Genomic DNA, 11941 nt, shown 5'->3' with positions numbered 1-11941 from the left:
TTAATGAGATATTTGCGCTTGTTTCAATGAGCACAGTCGCTGTATGTTTGGCTCAATATTTGAAAGAGCAACTCGAAGTTCACCATCAATTTCTTTTAAGCAGGATCTTTTATCGTTTTTGATCAATACCAAAGTAGAAAAACTTTGTTCACACAAATAAGTGGTGCAAAACTGGAGCAGAATTTTAATAGCAGCCTGCGAAATTTGCTTATATTCTTCTTCAATTGAAATCCAAAACTCATCAAGTGGAACATCGCTGAATTTTAATCTCAAAGTTCTATCATTTCGTAGTTCAAGAAAGTTTTCTCTAACAGGCAAAGTCAAGTCTTGCGTTGATATTTCAGCATTAGCCGCAAAAGGATTTCGGATCCAATCGTATTGTTCCGTGTTAATTGTGAAAAAGTAATGGTCATATTTCTCATGCAACAAAGTTAAGTGCTCTTTGGCCAAATCAAACACCAATTCTTTATCAATACTATTTAGGTTGCTTCTGGGAAACATTTTCAGTGATCCCCTTTTTAACTCGTTTTTCCAGAGTACTATTTTCTCTTTAAATCCTCTTATCTTGTCAGAACATGTCAGTATGTTTTCACCTTTGCCTTGCATTTTGATATTGAGTTCATTCAAGTGTTCAAATATGTCGGCCATGTATGCAAGTTTGGCAATCCAATGATCATCTTCAAGATGTTTATACAAATCATGGTTGTTCTGATTTAATAAGAATTGACTTATTTCATGCCGTAGTTCGAAAAGTCTTGCGAGAACTTTTCCCCGGGAAAGCCAACGCACAGAAGTGTAAAATAGCAGTGATTGATGTTCTGATCCCATTTCTTCGCATAGCAATGAAAAAATTCTTGAATTCAAAGCTCTTGCTTTAATAAAGTTAACAATTTGGATACAGTCGTTCATTGTTTCTGTCAGCTCCGTTGGCAAATGTTTGATCATCAAGGCTTCCCTGTGTAAGCAGCAATGCGTAAGTTGAATGGCTGGATTTTGACGTTTTACCCATGCAGCAAAACCTCTTCCTTCGCCCACCATTGCTGATGCACCATCTGTGCAAACATTGATGCAGTTATTCCAATGGATACCATGGGCTATGAAAAACTCGTTGGTCACTCTAAAAATTTCCTGGCCAGTCGTTCGTTCTGGAAGTTCTTTGCAAAATAAATACTCGTTTGTTATGGAGTCGCCATTGACAAAACGTACTACACTTAACAGCTGTGCTTTTTTGTTAATATCTGTTGTTTCATCAATCTGAAGAGAAAACTTCCCAGACGTTTTTAGTTTATTAATTAGAGTTTCAAGTATATCACCAGACATATCATCAATTCGTCTTTTAATAGTTTCTGCAGACAATGACACTTTCCGTACCTCTTCAACTTCCTTTGGTCCAAGCATCAATCGAACAATTTCTAGGCATGCTGGTTTTAAGAGTTTTTCCCCAATACTATGCGGTTTTTTCTGTTGTGCAATCAGTTTTGCTACGTGATAACTAGCTTCTAATGCTTTTTCCGAAATTGTGAAAGACGATTTCATAAAGTGTTTTTGCTTTCTATTTTGACTTAAAATCCGCTGAAAGAATTTCTTATCCTTGTTGGCATAATTGACATGTTTTGTTTGTAAGTGGCGGATAAGTTTACTTGGAACCATTGCTTGATTTGCAAGTTGCTCTCCACAAATTACACATTGTGGTTTCGGAGCTTCTTCGTTACCACACCAAGTAAATCCAAACCGAAGGTAATCTGCTTTGTATTTCCTCTTTAAAACCTTCGGTCTTTTTGCAACATGGCTTGTACTAGGCATGCTATCTGGTTCTATTGATCTTTTCAAGAACTTATCCATTAGATTTTTAGTTAATTTTAGTTTTCAAGGATTTTTTTAAGGACTGCAAATGAATTAGCTTATTAGCTCACAATAAAGCGAAGCTAGAAAAATACAAGGAAACAAATACGAAAATTTTTATTAAACACTGCTGACTGACAATTCGAAATGACCTATCCTGACTTCTAAAAACAGACTAACCACGTTAACTAGCCTTTTTTAAAAACTAGGGCTGCCTTCCCATTGCGAAAACTTTAATTGTAAATACAAGGAAACAAATACGAAAATTTTTATTGAACACTGCTGACTGACAATTCGAAATGACCTAGCCTGACTTCTAAAAACACACTAACCACGTTAACCAGCCTTTTTCAGAACTAAGGCAGCCTTCCCATTGCGAAAACTTTAATTGTGAGTCATAAAAACATCATAAATACACAGTGGGAAGTCTAGCTGGAGTTTGAGTTGTCTTGCAGTGGTAAAGCGCGAATTTTTAAAACACAAAACTCCTTTCTTTTCAAAAAGTATGTTCTGATGATAGTTATCCCGCGGCACACCTAGCATCGCCTCGCGGCACACCGGTGTGCCGCGGCACACCGGTTGCGGAGCACTGCTTTACTGTAAAGTGAAGTTGGGGATCAAGATAAGTCTTGGGCTCCCCACATTGTTTGCAAAACTTTGAAAGAACATTTACGTTAATGGACGAAACAAAAGAAGTCTAATGGTGTGGCATGAGCTAAAATATCATAATAGCTACTGCTGTTTTTGTGCAGTAAACACAAAAGGCATAAACAGGAAAATAGGACTTTCTTGCAATATCCAAACCTAGCTTCAGCAATCAGGCCAGTGCTACACACTTGTACACAGTGAAGAACATCCTGTTCCTGTTTTTGAAGGGTTGCCACAATTGGATTTACTTTGACGCATACTTTCTATAAAACATTGAGACCCATTGATCAATTTTGCATGGTAGACTTGTCATGTTTTAGTAAATATGTGGATAAAATTTCAGTGCAAATTTTCCCTGGGGTTATGGGTAACCGGGATATTAAAAGGACCCCACTTTTAGCTTTTTTTCCATTTTGACCCATGTTTCATATAAAATATCTCCCAACCTATTTAATATTTTCTACTAAAATTTTTTAGTTGATAGAAAATCCTGTAAACAACATTTTCACCAAATTTCAGCCAAAATCAATCAGAAATGGGGTCTTGGTGAGCTTTTCAAATTTTAGAAAATTTTAGCCGAGAGCTGGAAACGGCCAAATTTGGGAGTCTATGACCTTTGACCTTTTAGAGTGACAAAGTGAACGATGTTGTTTTTTTCAATATTTGGCAGAAGTACTATCACCTGTAAAAAAATTGGGTTGTTACCTAATTTATTTTAGCAGTAATAGGGCCTCAAACATGGCCAAAAAAAATTTGTGCCCCCTCAGCAGACCCCCCCAAACTAAATGGTTCATAACTCTCGTGTTTCTCAATATATTTCACTCAAATTTTGCAAGTGTTCATCATATAGAATAGTAAAAAGGTGTGTAAAATTTAAAGAAAATCGAAAGGTTGAATCTCTTGACTGTGTGAATCGACACGGAATGGCCCTTATGCACAAGTTCACTCATGCAGTGGAATCACTGTAACTTAAAAAGTTGACCTGATGGAGAAAAACTGATTGCATTTTCGGATTCAGCGCCCCAAAGTTAGTCTAAATCAGTTCAAAAACCGCCGGCTCCACAATTTTTTTTTTTTTTTGTCGGCTAGTGTTATCAACCCTCAGACTCCGCGTAACTCAAACGTCACGCTCTGGTGATTTTGAATGTGCAAAAGGTCTATTAAACTGGGAAAAATTAAATGCCAGTGAAGAAATTTTCTTAATGTAAATTGGTCTTCCTTGTATGATGAAAAAACAATGATAGATTGTTGTACCGTACTTTTTGTACCAAGGTGTACGAGTTTAGAAATGCTGCAGGGGAGTATAAATTTAGAGAAGTTGCTCAATTGGCACTAACAATGTATACCAATCAGCAATGCATTGGTTGAACGAGTCTTTTCGAAAGTTTTTGCAATCAAAACCATCCCCGGTCATCAATGCTGAAGTATGACAGCTCTATTTATAAAAATGAAGCTTCAGCAGTTGATGATAGAATTTTGACGGGTCTTGGTAGTTCATCTGAGTTGACGGCTTATGCTATGCATTAGCATCTACTATGGAACCATTTGTATCTTGAATTTGAAAATAGGAATTTGTATGAAGTCTGTATAGCATTGTCCACTCAGTCCAAGTTTTTTCAAAGCTGGTATACAAGTCCCCCCCCCCTTGGTAACTCATGACAAAGAGGAATTGACCAAAACATGTGGATTGAAGTGTGTGAACAGTAAAGTAAAGGTAAAGTAGTTTCACCCTATATGTTTGATCGAGTCCTGTCTTTGTCATGAGTTACCAAGGAGGGGGGACTTGTATACCAGCTCCGTTTTTTTCTATTGAACAATGCTTGATTCAATATTGAACATTCTACTTCTTGTATGTTGTAACAGTGTACCGGGATGCATTTTGTATCTACACAATCAGCATGATGGACAAAGATGTTGCTTTGTCCATGACTCTTGGGGGCATGCCCCAAAACCCCCCTAAAAAGCTTGCGCCTTCGTCGCTCAATCGTTGACATCGCGATGGCAAATTGGGCTACTTTTAAATTGCTTTGGCGCATTTTTGGGCTCTTTTTTTTAAATCTGGCAACACTGGTAGTTAGTACTAGTAGTACCCGTAGTACTAGTACTCCATATTCAAATGGCTACCATGGGCATTGGACATACTTTTTGAGATATTGATCTATAAGTTTGAATTCTTTTGTTTAGTAGCCTAAGGCAGGGCTTCCCAAACTGTGGGTCGCGACCCCCCAAGGGGTCACGTAACGAACTTCAGGAATCGCAGAAAGTATACCAATTTGCACAAGGTGCTGCATATTAACACTTCTGTGCGAGATGCTGTGACAGTTATTCTTTATTAAGTGTCGCGCAATCAATAGGCTGCCTGTATTTTGGAAAATTTATGAGGTGAAATGAAATCGGAGTTAAAAACTTTTTTAGCCTACTGCATCATAAAATGAGATGGCTTTCAAAAGTCAAACCTTTAAAATGACTAGCCAATTAACTTTGAAAACCGAAATTGTGATTTTTCCAACAGATTCAAATTTAGTCTTGGTCCACCATTTTCGCAACGACATTTAGCTTATAGAATTATGCCAAACGTCAGATTTGCTTGAAAAACTGAACGAATTTAATTTGTCCCTCCTAGGAGAAAACATCAATATTTTGCATTGAAATTTAAAATTGATGCGTTTATCAAACAATTGAACATCTAGAAACAAAAATTTAAAAATGATTTATCTGAAATGTTCTTACTTCGCCTACCGTTCCAGCCTAAACAACGTTGAAACTGCCTTGAGACCTGCATTAACAATCCCTGCGCCACGGCTGGCCTTGCTTGGTTCACACTGAATAAATGTGTTTGTTTTTGTTTTGTTTCCTGTAGGCTGCCCATAGGCTTCGTTATGGTCAGAAATAAATAAAAACAAAATGAACTGAGAACGCTAAATTTTTTTGGTTTTTGTTAGATTTAAGCTTTTCAATAAATATCACAAATGTATGATATATTTTGCACTGTTTGTCATTTTGATTGTAAAGGGCCTCGAAGCATTTTACGATATTAAAATGGGTTGCAAGCAAAAAAGTTTGGGAAGCCCTGGCCTAAGGCATAGTTTGACAACTTTTCAACAAAATCTGAGAAGTTTCATGTTCAAAATATTTTCATATTGACAAAATGTTTACTATTTTTCGCAGTAGACAAAATAAAAGGTTTCTCACTCTCTCTGGCTGTTTTTATGTGGAATAACCTTATTTTTCGTTTTTTCAAGCTCGATGTGGACCTGGTCTTCATTTAAATTTGATAATATTTTATACAAAGCATTTTTTCTAGGGGTAGTGCAACTTTAATATTTTGCCATGAGAAAAATTTTTCATAGGGTTGGTTTGATGCACTCTAGTATTGATGCTTGTGTTACCGGTAGTCAAACTGATTCTGTAAAGACAAATTAAATTTGGTTTCACAGTTCACACAAAATTTTATTACATTAAAAAATAACTTTGAAACTAAACAAACTCCCAGTTTTGTCTGAAGAAATATTCTTCTCTGCACTTCCAGTACCGTAACTACCCAATTCTTTGAAAACATTGACCATTTGCAGCACCTTTTTTGTTAGTGCTACATGGTATTTTTTGGCTCAGACCAGTGTTTTTCAAACTGTTTCTGCTGAATATCCCACAAGCTTCCTCATTGAAGTGTTCCACAAGTTTTCTCTAATTATTGTAATATATACAATACGCATTGTAAAAGAGTTTAAGTTTACTGGTCTTTAGAGGAGGCATTTTAAGTTCATCCCACATATTGAAACAAAGCATAGTTAAAAATTTCATTTTGTGCTTTTTTAGAATTCTGTTTCAATGAAACGATTACACCTATAAGCTATATATATATATGATTTAACTTCCCTCTGCAATTAGTCTCCTGTTTGATGTGATTTATCATGGGAAACTTTTTCACAAAGCTTTTTGGTGGCAAAGAGATGAGAATCCTGATGCTTGGTCTCGATGCAGCAGGAAAAACAACAATTTTATATAAACTTAAATTAGGACAACCTGTCCAAACTATTCCAACAGTGGGGTTTAATGTAGAAACAGTTCAGTACAAAAAGACTAAATTTAATGTATGGGATGTTGGAGGGCAGGATAAAATTCGCCCATTGTGGAGACATTATTATACAGGCACTCAAGGTCTTATATTTGTCATTGATTGTGCTGACACTGACCGAATTGAAGAGGCAAAAGTAGAGTTACACAGAATCATCAATGACCGTGAAATGAAAGAAGCAGTGGTTTTAATTTTTGCCAATAAGCAGGATCTTCCAAATGCCATAAAGCCACATGAAGTACAACAAGTACTCGATCTTGCGCTATTACGTGAGAGAAAGTGGTTTGTTCAGCCATCCTGTGCAACAACAGGTGACGGATTGTCAGAAGGATTACAGTGGCTTGTCTCAAACCAAAAGCAGTAGTATGGTTGTCACAATGTATGTGTATACTGTTTAACATTGCACTGTTTTATGTGGAGATTATTCAGATTTTGTTTGCCATTAAAAGCAATAATTCAACTCAAGGTTTTTGTTAAAAAAAAAAATAACCTCATTAAGGTAAAAACTATGTTAACTGTGTATAATATTTGTAGGAAATACACATTTGAATGTTCAGTAAAAATGCAATGTTGGAGATGTGCTGTTGACGTACGAAAAGTACTTAAAATATCAGGCATTTTCACTTGCCATCAGGCATTTTCACTTGTATTTAAGTAAAACCTATTTGTTGGAATAGGCTACCTTTGCGAGATAGTCATATAAATGTGATATACATATCAACTGAAAATTGAATGAGGCTGTTCACCAGGCATTAAATTAAATAATAGGAGATGTTCTACTGGTGCAAATTGAGCTAAACTATCACAAGATGTATACAGTGACAATTTGCTTTTATTCCGACGTTTCGTCAATCAGACACGACTGACTTCTTCAGGGGCTAGACCAGGTAGTGACTACCTGTCTAGCATGGCAAAACACAGGACCATGTTGTTGAAACCAACTAAACACGCAAAATGAAAATTCAACTCTAGACAAAATTATCGCGCGCAAAGTTTGAATTAAGTTAGAAAAAAGGAAAGATTTAAATTTTAACAATTAACAACCCAGACAAAAATCTGTCATTTTTACATCTACCCAACGTCCGCAGACGTTGAATCAATGTAAAAATGATGGAATTCAAATTGTCACTGTATACATCTTGTGATAGTTTAGCTCAATTTGCACCAGTAGAACATCTCCTATTATTTAATACATATCAACTATTGCTGTAAACAATGAATTGTTTGTATTACAGTATATATATGTTTGTTTTATTTGAGTACGTATAATATGTTTTTACATGTCAAACGTTATTGTCTTTAATATGGCATTTGGCTCTATTTTAACAAGCCTGCGGGTAAAATTTCATCATCATAATCCATCGTCGGTTTGTTCCCCACTAGTGAGGGTGGCCGATTGTTTCCGCGCAGCAATTGTTTTAATCCCTTTTCTCCATTTCACCCTGTCCCTTGCATCTTCCTCCTTCAGTCCGACTTTTTTAAATTGTGTCCTCTGTTAAAATTTGTCCTCTGTTAAAGAGATAACAAATTAAACAAGTTTTTTATGTGCAACAAATTAACTGACGCATATGTAGTGATCTGCTGTAGTTAATATACCAAGCGGATCAATTTGCAGTGTCATTGAAGTTAAACACTCACCGAGTCACCGTGTGCTCACATTTACCTTTTTTCTATTTATATACTGTAATACTAGTATTTAAGTGATATATTTCTATATCATTTAAATTAGTTTTTGTATGAACGTTTTGAACTTTTCCTATATTCATGTATTTGAGTAGTTACTGCCCAATGCTCGTTATTTAGTATTTTGTTCACATATCATTTTAATTCCACTTTTAGTGAAATGCATTTTGTGAACGAATTTCTGAACCTGAATTATATGTTTATTGTTGGAGTAACATTTTTTCAGCTGAAATGTAGACCACGCAAATTTTCAAAAATGAATGTTTGCGCTACGGAGATCATGCTCTTCTCCCCAGAGTTGCGTTTACCAATCTTGAGTTGTTTTCTTAACTTTTCTTGATGGGACAAACCACATAATTTACTTATGCTGCAGTTATGCCATTTTTTTCACACAGTTATTCACATTATGTGCGATCCTCTTTATTGTTTATTTGTGAATTGGTTGATTTGAATTCATTAAAGTTTTTGTAGTCTTTAGCTACAGTGACATTATATACATGGATATTTGATAGTAATTATATACCTGAAGAGTATACAACCCCTGAACCCCAATTTTGTTCACATTTTTCATGCCTTGTCATCATCGCGGACAAGCAATACCACCTATCGTTACGCAGTGCATGGTGAAGAAAGCATTCCATTTTTGTATCTTTATTGTGTTTCCTCTTATTTATTTGCCCTGAATATACAAATCGAACAGAGGAACAGCTTTCCGTGTAAGTTCACTTCCAAGTACTTTGTTTGTTTTTATTGATCAGTTTTTTTATACTTTGTATTGAAAATAAAGATACACGATGAGTTATGTAACCAGGACTGTAAACTAGGTCGATTTTACTGCTATGCTGTAGTTTAATATGTTCAACATTGAAATTAATAAGTTGTATTTCAAACAGAAAAAACTTCCAATTTTTGTTTAGTCAGTAAAATTCTTTTGTTTCTTTTCCTGCTGCCGGCCAATGCTTGTCAGAATGGTATGAAAGAATCCCTTACTCAACACTTACCTGACAAAAAATATTAAAACTGTCATTCTGGACCAAATTGAGTTGAGCAAAGATTGAAAGCACAAGGTTTGACAGCTGGTGTGTCAAGTTTACTGGCAAGGCTCTGCTGTTATGAGCAATTGTGTTCTTGGACATGAAAGTTAAGCATTTTTTGTGGGAGTATTATTCTTGTGACTTCATTGATGGGCTACCTTGTTTTCTAAAGTCGCCATGTGTAAATGTTTTAAGCAATCATTTAAACTACAGTACCTCGAAACAGCTGTTGTGGCAATCAATCAATCATTTTATTTTTCGTCATTAACGCGTCCGGGACGAAAAAGATACTAACTACAAAAATCGATATAGATCTACCAGCACGTTAACGAACGGGAAAAGGTGGCAAAACCTTGAAAGGTTTAAAACGTGCCTGAATGAAAAATTATGTAGTAGGCTATTTATCAGTAGTCAGCACGGCCACAAAACCCAAAAAACAAATGGCAAAAAATAAAACAAAAACAGAGAGAAGCACACATGAGTTTTGTGAGTTCGCACGTAAGAGATTTGTTAAGCCTTTAACGTGGTGTCTTGTTTAAAAATATTATTATACAGTATTGCTGCTCCAGCGCGTCGGAATGGCCCCTTTCGATGAGTCCGATCCCTATTCGGTGATTTTTTCAATTTTTTTTTTTAATTATCGGGTATTGTAGCCTAATTACACAGTGTGTACACCAAAATGTCACTGGGGAGAGAAGCGCCGTTTCTAGCTAATTTGGGGTCGCCGATCACGAATATGGCCATTAAAAGATGCTCATGTGTACATTTTTTGCGAAAAATTGAATTTTTGTTTGATACACTAAACTGCACTTGCAAAGCTGAAATGCAAGGTAATGCCAGTGTGTATATGAGCCATTATAACTGTGTAATGATGATTTTTTCCTGCAATGAAGACCTAGAAGCTGGACTCCTCACAACGTCTGTGCAGATTGTGCATCAAAGCTAGCTGCATGGAAAGTAGGACAGAAGAGAAGTTTGTTTGACGTCCACTCCCCATGGTATGGCGTGAACCCTAATCATGCATTTGACTGTTAGTTTTGCCTCACCAAACTGCCCCGAGTATTGAATAAGGCAAATTTGACTGCCATTGAGTATCTTCATGTTCCCACTGCAATACGCCTTGTGCAGCATTATGCTGATCACCCTGACTTATCCATTTCTGTATATGCAGCGTCTGAACCGAGTGATAGTGACTCAAGCATTGCATCAGATTCTCATGCTTCCTTGTCTGGCTGCTTTGAACGCAGACCACGATGCGACCACCACGAAATCTTATTACCAGAGTTCAACGATTTGGTCAGAGCACTGGAGTTGTCAATGAGACATACAGTGTTACCGGTACTTGCTTCACGGTTGCAACAGTGGAAACTTACAGATAAAGCTGTCACTGTTCGGGGTGTTCGTGGACGAGGAAAGGAGTTCATTGACTTTTTTTCTAACAAGATTGATGATGGGGTCCAGCTGCAATGATGTTGTGAGACTGATGGGTGATCTGGAAGGTCATCATGATTCAGAGGACTGGGGACTCTTCATCGACTCTTCTAAGGAAAGTCTCAAAGCAGTACTACTGCATAATGGGAATAGAAAGCCATCAGTCCCTGTTGCATATTCTACAACAATGAAGGAGTCAACAGAAAGTATGAAAGCTATCTTGGAAGCCATCAAATATGATACATTCCAATGGTACCAGTGTGGAGACTTCAAAGTGTTGAACATGCTGATGGGAATGTAATTGAGGTACACAAATTACTGCTGTTTCTTATGTCTATGGGACAGTCGAGCCCGATAATACCACTACATTCAACAGGAATGGCCGACTAGGGCATCATACAACCCTGGAGAGCGTAATGTGGCCAACATTCCGCTTGTTAATCCGAGAAGAATTCTTATTTTATTTATTTATTTATTTGCAATCAGACTCAAAGTCCATAGAATTTAAATTTTTAACAGTCATCACACAAAATATCAGACTAACACAACATCAAGCAGGCTACATCAAACAACGTACAAAATACTGTTGTAGTGAATATAAAATGTAGAATTAAAGTAATAATCAGAAGACATAACATTGCGCAAAAGTGGATTAATTGATCTTTTGCAACGTTCTACAAATGCATAGCAATTTTTTCTTAATAGAGCATCAAATGTTAACACGTCGTTCTGTACCTGATACACTCTAGCACTGTCGCATCTCGACAAATTGTGGATAATTCTGTACGAGTCGTTGTAAGCAACTCGTATGCGATTTAAAGTAGAAGTTTTATAGTTAGGCTACACCATAGTTGCGAACCATACATTGGCATACAATATGATTGGTACATTACATTTTTAACTTCGGTAGAGCAATTTCCAAACTTGGACCTAAGCTGATTGGCAGCGACATAAAGAGATCGCACTTGCCTTTTAATATCTGCGTCATCACTGATGGTATCATCAATCAGTATACCTAAATATTTCACTTGTCCAACAAATTTAATTTGTGTATTGTACAACCGCATGCATGGAGAAGTCAAAACTTTAAATTTTCGACATTGATGGACCAATCCAACAGTTTTGTTACAGTTGAAAATAATGTCATGTCTAGAAGCATAGGATTCACACACATTAGGATTCACACACTTATGCCTCCCTTACATATCAAGCTAGGCCTTATAAAACA

At 36.4% G+C, this 11941-nt stretch overlaps 2 protein-coding genes across 2 annotated transcripts; one reads left to right on the top strand and one right to left on the bottom strand.

The window, feature by feature from the left end:
• Window positions 1–1842, bottom strand: LOC145773875 (zinc finger BED domain-containing protein 5-like). The gene has a single exon (XM_082584997.1). It carries the CDS (start codon window positions 1840–1842, stop codon window positions 1–3), a length of 1842 nt encoding a protein of 613 aa, XP_082441123.1.
• A 4478-nt stretch (window positions 1843–6320) lies between these two features.
• Window positions 6321–9479, top strand: LOC145774048 (ADP-ribosylation factor 6-like). Its single transcript, XM_082585186.1, has one exon. The coding sequence runs from the start codon at window positions 6402–6404 to the stop codon at window positions 6927–6929; it is 528 nt and encodes a 175-aa protein (XP_082441312.1). The 5' UTR covers window positions 6321–6401; the 3' UTR covers window positions 6930–9479.
• Window positions 9480–11941: the final 2462 nt, after the last annotated feature.

The sequence above is a fragment of the Aplidium turbinatum genome, chromosome 7 (assembly GCF_918807975.1).
Source record: "Aplidium turbinatum chromosome 7, kaAplTurb1.1, whole genome shotgun sequence".
Lineage (NCBI taxonomy): Eukaryota > Metazoa > Chordata > Ascidiacea > Aplousobranchia > Polyclinidae > Aplidium > Aplidium turbinatum.
Note: the sequence above shows the minus strand (reverse complement) of the source record. Positions and strands in the feature narration are given on the sequence as shown.